The sequence below is a fragment of the Echiichthys vipera genome, assembly GCF_963691815.1.
Source record: "Echiichthys vipera genome assembly, chromosome: 21".
NCBI lineage: Eukaryota > Metazoa > Chordata > Actinopteri > Perciformes > Trachinidae > Echiichthys > Echiichthys vipera.
Genome location: NC_139846.1, coordinates 15,651,356 through 15,662,244, shown reverse-complemented (window position 1 = coordinate 15,662,244; position 10,889 = coordinate 15,651,356). Strand labels below are relative to the sequence as shown.

The following is a 10,889-nucleotide window of genomic DNA, read 5'->3' as shown; positions in this document are numbered from 1 at the left end:
AGTATTAATATTAAGAATTCAGCTGTGTGTTGAAGTATTGAGAAGTAGCCTACGCCATTAACTTGAGTAGAAGTACCAATGCAACAGTGGTGGCAGAAATATTTTTCCTCTTACTCAAGTAAAAGTAGTAATACCGAACTGTAAACATACTGTTAACAGTAAAAGTCTGTGCATTTATAATGTTACTGAGGTAAAAGTACAAAAGTATTATAAAAGTATGTTTAATGCAGAATTGCCCATTCCAGAATATTATATTATCAGATTAGAATAATTGATAGGTTATGTAAATATCACTTTAATGTTGCAGCCGGTAAAAGCAGGGCTCATTTTATTTACTTTATATACCGCTGTGTAGCTTAATCTATAACAATATATTTCATTTGTTGATAACATTTTGTATTAATAATCAGAATATGGGAAGTCACCAAAGTTACCAAATAAATGTAGTAAATGAAGTAAAAACTACAATATTTCCTCGGAAATGTGGTGGAGTAGAAGTATAAAGTGGCACAAAATGGAATTACCCAAGTAAAGTACAAACACTTTACTTTTCTTCCACTCTGTGACCGACACAGCCTACAGTGTGTATCTTTCAACACTGCCTCGGTGTGTTGGGTTTTGCAAGGAATCATGGGGCAGCATATTTTGTCAGGGATCCTTTAATCTATCATGTGCCCTGCATTAAGAACAAGGGGATTTTTGAGAAAGACCCTTAGAATATAATGGTAATGCACAGGTTCTTCATGGCTAGGTGCTTCATTGTTAATATAGTTAAGTTGACAAAAGTAGACTTGACTGTGCTCACACCCAAAAATAATTTAAAAAGACTGAGAAACAGGGGCAGGGATTCAAAGAAGATAGACACTGTTACGCAAAATAAATCTTCATTTGCATGTCTCTGGTTTGAGCAAGAGAAAGAGAGCCACAGAACTGGCTGTGAGAAGGAAAGAGTGCGGGACAGAAACCGCCCAGATGTCTTAGAAAGGGCTTGCCAAAGACATTTGATATCCCATACTAAAATGGTTCGCATACAAGCATGTGATGCCCCGGCAACCTTCGTGTGTCATGCAGTGTATATTTTGGCAACATAACATCACAGTCTTTTCCATTAAGGCTATAGCTAATTTTAAAAAACAGATCAACAAAGCAGAATGGATAATAATTTAAAAGGTCTTACAGTCAAAATATGTCTAAACATAAGTAGGTTCCATTTTTAACACACCCCATGCACAGCTGTTACCAAGGCCACATACAACATCTCCTGGGCAGTGTTAAAATAAGTGTGTATGTATGTATTTATGTATTTATGTATAAGGTTCGAGCTAAAGTTCTGGTAAGCGCCCTGTTGAAGGACAACCAAGCTTTCAAAGGCTTGGCTTGTAGATTAAACAGTCTGAACCCTTGTTTCAGGTCATTATAACATTACAACATGATGTAACACTTTTCTAACCTATGTGTACTAGAGTATTTACTATGCGTATCATGCGCTGCCCTGGCAGGTGGATCGGAACAGACTGTGACATTCTGAAAGTGAGTCACCACATGATGTAAGAGGAGAAGAAATCAGGGGACAAGTGTGTACTTAGCATTTTTACCACAAGAGGGAGACATCCTCACCTCCAGGTAAACAAGACCCTTCTTGTCTCTGTCGCTAACCATGAAGCCATTATTTGACTACTGTATAATAAGCCCCAAAAACCTAGACTTGATGTTTGAAAAGAAACATCTTTATCTTACCCAGACATAAAACGCTATAATGTCCAGATCAATGAAATCAGTTTGCATTAAAGAATAATACAGAAATCATTTGCGAAAACATGTTTTTATGTTTTGTTTTTCTAAACAGGGCTCAGTAAAAATCACTAACAAAACTGAAATGCAATACAGAAAATAGAGTGCGTTGATAACACATCAAGTTGGAGTGATAGATCATTTTACCCCACAGCTCACCAAATTTACACGTGGGTCTTTGTGCAAGCATTGCAAACCTATATCAAATCTTCCACCTAAAGAAGGCACGACCTTTGACAATTAAACCCCATGAAGTCCACTTGGTTCGACAATAAAAACGTAATATCATCTCTTTGATAAATATCTTGCCTTCATACTTTTATCTTAAAAAAAATGGATCTGTACACCGTCAGCCACATTCAGTATCAGATAGAATAAATAATGTGATTCCATTCAGATGGTAGAAAAATAGAAATACTGACAGAAAAAATAGAAATCTAGAAGTGATAACGATGTGCTGAGTAAATTATCCACTGATTTAAATATATGTAGATTATCTCACATTCCTTTAAAGACAAACACTTCATTTACAAATTGCACCATTACAAATGTTGAAATGCAGGCTTTTCTGTGCACTAGAAAAGTAACAAAAAGAAATCATCAGTATATTTTCAGTACAAAAAAAATCAAGCAAGGAAACAATCCTTGTTTTCATCTGTGTGTAAATGTCAATCCAAAGTAGCTAAACAGTCTATTGGAACTATCATGACCGTGCAATCTCTGGCTGATAATGTCAATATCTGCTCATTTAGATCACGTACCCTTTATAGCACCCAGTAAAGAAAACAGAACTTTAACCTTGGTCTTAATTTTAAAGCAAATCATCTTGAACTGCTATTCAATTTCATTCAGCTTTACATGGACCATCTGACATTTACATGATTCTAAGGCTTTACAATGACTACTCAACCTACTGTTATTTTGTAGTGTTGTAAGAGATACACAAAATAATGAACACAGACTGAGGAAAGTAAATCTTTACGTGTGATTGCAACTGGAGTCTGTAGTTCTGAATCACTAGATGGAGGCCTGACATCCAGCAGATTTTGCAGTCGTAAAATAAGAGGAAGCGACAGGGAATGCTAGGATCTTCAGTGTAAAGTGTGTATCATATTGATTAGAAAAAAAGATGAGCCAATGAAAAATAAGCACAAAGACTGCACTTCAGCTCACTGAAACGCAGTGTAGATCAAACCCTTGTTGGCATGTGGCCTTAACTTACATTCTTATGTTTCACTTCAAGCATGTCTGCTTTTAAAGGTTTTTGCCACTTTGGAGTGTAAAATGCCCAGCTTCTCTACTTTAGGCCGTGTGTATGTGTGTGTGTGTGTGTGTGTGTGTGTGTGTGTCAGGCTGTCTACATGAGTCCACAGCAAGGCTCCTTATTGTTAGACTGCTCCTCCTCAGGGGCTCTGAGTTTCAGCAGCGGAGGGTCTCCACTGGCTGGAGTGAAATACACCTGACTCTGGGAGGCTACCTCCTCTGCACTGGGGCTCATACGGAGCTCTGGCTCCGCCTGACTGGTTGTCACCTCAGCCACTGAAACAGAAGGCTCCTCCTCAACGGGAGGGGGCAGCGGTGGGGGAGGTGCTGGGTACTTATTGAGCTTGGCAGCTGCCCGCTGACGTTTCAGATCAGCCAGGGTATGGTGTGATTTCTCCCGAGTCATACTGTCTGCTCCCTCTCCCTCTGTAGACCCTAACCCGGCTCCAGATGCAGGGCTGAGCTGGTATGAGGCGCTGCGCTCCATGAGACCACCACCTTTCCACAGCTCTCCAGGTACAGAGGAGGCCAGAGAAACTGAGGTCCCTCCGTTCCCTAGGCTGGACACAATGTTCCTGTCTGCAGCCTCCACTTCCTCTAAACGTGTCGTGGCTCCACCGCCAGCAACCTGACACAAAAACACAACATTAAAGAACACATAGTTGTTTAATCAGCAACTCTTTGAAAATGTGACAAAAAAAAAAAGTAATAAATACATTTTCTTTTTTCAAAAGCCCACAACACTGCTGGCTCACCATGGTGGCATGCCGGTGCAGCTCATTGTCCGTTTGTCTGTCCTCGTCCTCGTCCTGTGGCTCTGGCTGTCGGCCACGCTCCTGCCAAACCATGGCCTCTTTGTGGTGCTCCCGCCGGTACAGGCTGGAGCGCTCGTTCACACTGACACGACGTACTACCTTACTGTACAGACAAATGAGAGAGAGGGGAACGGTAAAGCACTAACCCTCTCCCAGCACTTTTCACCCCTTGAGCTCTCTGGCCCTGATGTCCCCTCTCACCCTCGGCTGCCAGTACTAGAGGCTCGTCTTTGCAGTGTGCCCTTCTGCCTGTCCTGGCTTTTCATGATGGCATCATGTCTGTGCTTCAGGTCCATCAGTTTGGCTCTGACCTCTTCATCCATACACACGTCTGAAAAGGCAGTAGCCGCACCAAAGGTTAAACTCCGGAATGTGTGAAACTAAAGATACTAACAAGAAAGCTATAATTGAGAGACATAAGAAATGGGTCAGGATAATTAGTTCCTATTTTAATAAAGGCTGTTACACATGAGGCAGGGGATTTGCTTTACATCATTAAAAGGTCAAATGTACTGTCATCGGACTGGTCTTACCCAGAGGCGTCTCCTCCAGGACAGACTTGGTTTCTAAACTGGCTCCATGGGCCACCAACAGTTCCACCATTTGGATCTAAGCAACAAATACAAACAACCCTATTGATGTGTCATTCAAGAAAAGTGGAAAGTTCTTATCTTTTAGTTTGTATGCAACACTTACTTGTCCCCAGCAGGAGGCGGCGTGTAGCGGCGTCCAGCCGTCAGAGTCCTTCACCTCCATCTGAGCTCTGTGCTCTAGCAACAGTTCGGCCACAGACACATAGCCGTTAGCAGAAGCTATATGGAGCTGGGAGAGACATTCAACATTGATCATTACAGTGTTGACTTCATGGGAGGAACCAAATGTTAGAATTTAAATTAAACTTGTGCTTCCTTTGGAAAAACAACACCTTGAGTAAAATATGTCCAAATGCATTCAGAAAAAAGCTACAAAAATGGGATTGATGTCTTTAGCTTAAAACTTCCGCTCTGAGAAGTTAAAAAGACAGATTAGAACAATGGAAGCAATTTCCAAAAGCTATCTTTGCATTTTCCATGTTCAAGATCCTCCAACCAATCATTCATTTAAAATGTTGGGGTTTCATTTCTTTATACTTTAGGTTGGTAATTCAAAATCTTGTGCATTGTACATATGTATGTGCATATGATTGAAAACCCTGGCCAGCCACATCCTGATTTATGACTTATGATTTATTTTATTAATGCATATAGTACATGACCCCCTGTCTCACCAGTGTTGTTCCATTAGCGTCCTGTGTGTTCAAGTCTGCTTCGCTCTGAACCAGAGCCTGAATGTCTGCCAGCAGGGCCGTCTCTTTAGCCCCTCGACATTCATCTATACGGTCCTGAGTTATCCCTACATGCACACAAACACACACAGGGACAAAACCAATTATACCTGTTAGCAAACACACCACTACCAACAGTGTAGTGAGTGTACAGCTGTCAAAGACATTTGTTTAATTCTTTTGTTTGGGACTGATCATTAGTGCGTTCCACCTGATTTCAAATGTGACAGACAGATGAGGGAGATGTATAAGTGACAGTTTCTCTTGATGCATCTTGTTTTAAGAGGAAGACTACACCACTTTCAAATAAATGCTGTTAAAGAAACTACAACCATTTCTGACAATTCAATTCAATCAGCTTGGATGCGACTCATCTTACTGACCCTGTTCAGCCATAACCATCTCCAGCAGCTCAAGGGTGGCCTCATCCTCACAGAGGTCATAGGGCATGTTGCCATCCGCATTGACAGCCAGCAGGTCAGCCCCACTAGAAGCATGCATATACACACAAACACAAGCATGCATGCAACCATATGCAAAGAAGATTGAACAAGAGTGCCACACTGTGACACACCCTGGTGTACTCAGCCACTCAGGAATATTCATACACTTGCAAAGTATTTTGAGAGTTAGGCTGCAGCCATATTTGCATTTGTTTATGTAAACTATTTTCTCGTTAAGGAGGCTCGCAGTCTGTTTACACTTTGGTCAAGAAGAAAAAATAGCCATTCTGCCTGAAGGATAAATCAACATTTATTCTAACAGTTGAGACAAAACTCCACAAATACCAGCTTGTTTGATTTTTCACTGTTATGACAGCAGGGAAAATATTCTATAGCATAAAGGATGCATAAATGTGGGGCTGAAATTCATGGGCAAACTCACGCCTGTATCAGGAGCTGCACTAATCCAGTGTGTCCACAGGTGGCAGCAGCATGCAGCGGTGTCCACAGCTCACTGTCACAGGCATTCACACAGGCACCAGCGTCCAGCAGGCACTGCACTATCTCGACAAAGTCATCTATGCAGCACTGAGAAGAGAAGGCAGATGTAGAAATGCATATGAATGCAGAGAGAAAGACAGCACAAAACAGCCATCGACAATGATAGAAAACATATACTTTATATATATACTTTTTAGGCAAGCATAAAGAAATAATGAATAGATGTATACATAAATATTTATGGCACCTAATACACTGCTTTGAGTAATAGAACATTTTTGCATACATGGCCTAGCCCTCTGCTGTATAAACACCAAGTTTTCCAAGGGGAAGAGCAGTCAACTGATTAAATAAAGAGTTCTTTGTGCTCACAAATACCCCTCTCATGAATTTATAGTAGCATGTGTATGTGTTCACTTATAAAGAGAAATAAACGACACAGAAAGCAAAACAGGAAGGGAGAGAAAGTGTCCATCTAAATTAGATTTGTGTGCTTTAAGGTCCCAACAAACAAAACACAGGAATCTTAAGATGGTTTCTTCTAAATCCTACTGTAACTGTTAAAGAAAGGAATGTAAGCCTCAGCAAGTCACCCTCGCTCTTCAAGACACCAGCCGTCAAACTAAAACGGTGGGAATGAATCAGTGTGTTCATGTAAACCGACTTAAGATAAGTTACAGCAAAGTCAAAATACAGGCAAACAGTACTTGGTGATCCACGAGCTGTGACCATTGTGGACATAAACACGCACACGAAGCTTAAAAAGGTGACCCTCCTCTTTAAGGTCACAAAGCGTTGGTATAAAACTGTGTAGGTAACCTCATCCCATTTATTACAAGACTATGCTAGTGTACGCTGCTATGGGAGTGGGTACCTGTGTATGTTTAACAGCCAGGCAGTTAAATGGCCTAAAAGCAGGCAGTGGTGTGTGTGTGCAGTATGTGTGATGTTGTACTTTTCCAGGTGCTAGATGAATATAAAGGAATAATTAGGCGGGGCACACGAGTGGTATAGGGACTACATTTTTGATTCCCTGTCACCGTATAACCGCCTTAGTTGTGCATTCAAGTAAACACATTTGGCAGCGTTTGCAGGTGGGAGGCCAGTGAAAAATTGTGTGTTTGTCACTGCACTGGTGACACAACTACGGTGTGTGTGTGTGTGTGTGTGTGTGTGTGTGTGTGTGTGTGTGTGTGTGTGTGTGTGTGTGTACCTGATGTAGGGCTGTCAGTCCATCCTCGTTGACTAGATCGGGGCTGACACCACTGTTAAGCAGCTCCCTCACTAGAAGAAGCACAAGCATATAGACACACAAACTCACACAGGATTATGACTGACCAGCTGGGCAGAGTCCTTTCCACATAAACATTATAACACTTGGCACATATCTGTCTGCTCTTAATAGATATAAGAAATTATAGTATACCCATGCGTGTCTGTAGCTTAACATTTAACTTACAAGATTTGCCACTATAATTAGCCTTGATCCTGCGGCTGACCGTAACCACATTGCAAACAAAATGCCATTCCCATTACAATCAAAGTGTTACTATCCAGTATAAATTATGCATGAATCACTTCCTTTGAACCACATTTTTACGAGCAACATGCCACCGGCTGATAAGTGCTTAATGTCTCAGGAAAGGCCAACAGTAACAACACAAAGAAGCCAAATACAGAGGCCACAGTACCCCCCGACTTTTAGAGCGGGTCTGCTTAAACAGGTTAGAGTTTTGATTGGTCTCGACAGGAAGGTTGTGAATGACTCTTCTATATCCTGTTTTGAGTGATTTAATTCTAACTTAATAAAGAGTACTGTTAAAGCTCTTCAGTCCATAACATTTAAGGCTCTCTAAATGACTTTCTATGTGAGTGTGTATTTCTACCAACCTTCTTCCAGGTCATTGCGTGCAGCGGCATCTAGCAGGGTGATCGACTTGGGGAACGTGACTTTGGTGGTGCGCGTCTTCTTCTTATCCGCTTTGGCCCTTGACCCTCGTGCCGAATCCTTCTCCATCTGCGCCCATCCCTTCAGCTGCTGAGCACGCCGCTTCTGGGCGTGCTTCAGGCGCTCAGTGGCACTCAGACGCCCAACCGTGGCCATCTCAGCCAGCAGTTCGCCGTGCTCTGCTGCCATGCCACCACAACACTATGAACTGTCACAGTGGCTTCTTTTTTTCCTGTTTGTTTCTCTTAGTCCAAAAGGATATTAAATTGGTTTCCAAATGTCTCAAACACCTCCAATGTGGCCCTTAAATCGGCCCTTCTACAAGGCCATACGGGCCTTCGTTATGGCCTGTAGGAAAGCACACACAAAATAAAAATTCAAGTAAGCAGCAAAATATCCAAAATCTGATGAAACAAAACAACCTATGTTGTGCAATTAGGTGACGGATATTTCCATGATTTCAGAAGAAAGCAACACGTAGAATTGTTGCTATGTCTCTTTCCCATCTTTCAGATGATGACTCTTATCGTGCCATGGAAAAAAGGAGAGGTAAAGATGTCCAAAACATTATCAGCCAAGCTGTGGATTGTAAACAACTGTCAGTCCTCCCATCCATATCAACTGTTGGTAACTTGCCCAATGATCCACTGAGGAAAAGGGAGACAGAGAGAAAAACACAAGGGTCAAACTTCCGTCCAGGTTGAATGCTCCATCTGAGCTTCTAATCCAAAGTGGTGGTGACTGTGTCCTAGATTTGGATCCAACAGAGGGGCAAGTCTTTGAAAATCCATAGTGAGAAAATGGTGGTAATAAACAACAAGAACAAGAACTGGGGAGTTTAAGCAACAACAATGAAAAGGAGCATCCTCAGGGTTCACACAAGGCCTACTTTAGTTAATGTAGTGACAGGATGCATGTTTCCCATGGTGGTGACTGGAGACTATTCCAAAGTCAACTTGTTGCTGTTGCTGTACTTTTCGGCAGGTCCTCAGAAGAAGACAGCTTGGAACAAAGGTTTCAATGATTCGTCCCTCAACAACATTGTTGTCCATCTAGATCTGTGGACAGGGAGGAGAAAGAAAAAGACAGGCAGAGAAAATGTGAGTGCTGTGTTACAGTATAATGTACGCACATGCCGGTCTCCTAATCCTGTTATCTTTAACCCCTGAGCTCCTTCCACCTACTCCCTCCTCTCCCACTCCTCTCCCGAAGGAAACCTGAGACGGTGGACGCTTTTCATTAATGATTGACACACCATGCAGCCCAACACATGCTTTGCAGCCATTGGCATACACACAGGGCAATACTGAGAGAGGGATGTAGTGAAGAACGGTTACATAGCGGGTATGTGACATGTTTCAGTGCAAGTACTAACCCAGACAACCTCGCTCTCATTAACTTTCGTTAACTACCAGGTGAGTTTCGTGGCTTACACACACTTGGCTCTTTCCAGGTTACTCATTTATTATTTAGGCCTGGGCCTGTGAGCGCTGAGCGGAAGGTCAACTAGAGGCACTCAGTGAGATAGAGAGAGTGACTGAGAAGACAGTAGTCCGAGGCCACAGAGCCACTGCAGCAAGCAGCCAACCACCTGAGAAGTTGGGAGATGGGTAAACCTCTGGTTCGACAGCAAACGGATGCAGTGTGATTCAAAATAACCAGTAACAGGATTTATCTTTGTTTTTTATCCCAATGACGGGATAGTAACAGGTTTATAGCTTTAAAAGTGTTTAAAGGAATTACATTTAAAAAGATCATTACAAAGATCCTTTTTTAACAAATAAAACCATTTTGTTGACTTTTATGCTTAGCTTTTCAATTTGTTTGGATAAACATATGGACTAGATTGCTAAAAAAAAAAAAAAAGTGAACACATTAATTGTTAATTATTCTATTTATAAAGGAAATTAATTATTGTAAGGTTTTTTGATACATCTCAATCTACAAGCATCCAAGTGGAATAGGTTCAACTTTTCATGTACTATTTGATTGGTAGTGGGCCGTGGCAATATTGAGAAAATTAGATATCACAATTTTTTATATATCTGGTTATCGACATTGCAACAATATTGTTTGGTTGACTGCTGGTGCAACAGATCGTTGATAAATGTTTGTATTTATATTGAATTTATTTCAGTCACTCTGAAGGTTTTTCCAGAAAGTGTGTCGTCCATTACTTTATTATTAGATTCATTTACTGGATAACCTAAACTAGAAAGAGTACACATAGATTACATAGATTTTTCACAATCAAGCAACCCCCAAATCTTTTTTGTTGATGGCTTACGGTCGATATATTAAGCTGTAGTACAGGAGTTATTAACCATTTATAAAGTCAGTAGTTATAAAGTATAAATCCTTGAGCTATAACATATGACACACTATTATTACTTGAAAGATAACATGCAGCATAAACACCAATATTTGTAAATATTACAAAGTACGTCTGGAATAGAGGGCTATATCTGTACATGAGAGATACCTCCCAGTCACAGTTTCCATGACACCAATTTCCTAGCCAACGAAAATCTCAATAGTTCTTGCCTTGAGGACAGACAGACTTTTGTCATGTGTTCCCTTACTACGCCTTCTTACTATTCTTGGGATACCTAACCTCTAACCCTTTGTCACAAGCTACAATATAAGGATTTCCTTAGATTGCGGCAATAAGCTTAACTCTCCCCCATGGACTGCAGGGCACGAAACAGGTCATTCATTCAAAACATGAACATGGACTTGGAATGAACAAGATCGAGACATGAACGATGTATGTTAGGTTCATTTATATTGCCAGTGATCCAGGA

The 10,889-nt window shown here is 41.2% G+C and overlaps 1 protein-coding gene across 1 annotated transcript; it reads right to left on the bottom strand.

Annotated features, from left to right (window-relative positions):
- Window positions 1–2,898: 2,898 nt before the first annotated feature.
- ppp1r16a (protein phosphatase 1, regulatory subunit 16A) lies at window positions 2,899–8,274 on the bottom strand (the record flags this gene model as incomplete). The annotated part of the gene is made up of 10 exons (XM_083936354.1): window positions 2,899–3,682; window positions 3,810–3,972; window positions 4,071–4,200; window positions 4,403–4,478; window positions 4,566–4,691; window positions 5,137–5,261; window positions 5,577–5,680; window positions 6,079–6,224; window positions 7,351–7,421; window positions 8,028–8,274. The coding sequence occupies 10 exons, from the start codon at window positions 8,272–8,274 to the stop codon at window positions 3,149–3,151; spliced, it is 1,722 nt and encodes a 573-aa protein (XP_083792480.1). The 3' UTR covers window positions 2,899–3,148.
- Between the last annotated feature and the right edge of the window lie 2,615 nt (window positions 8,275–10,889).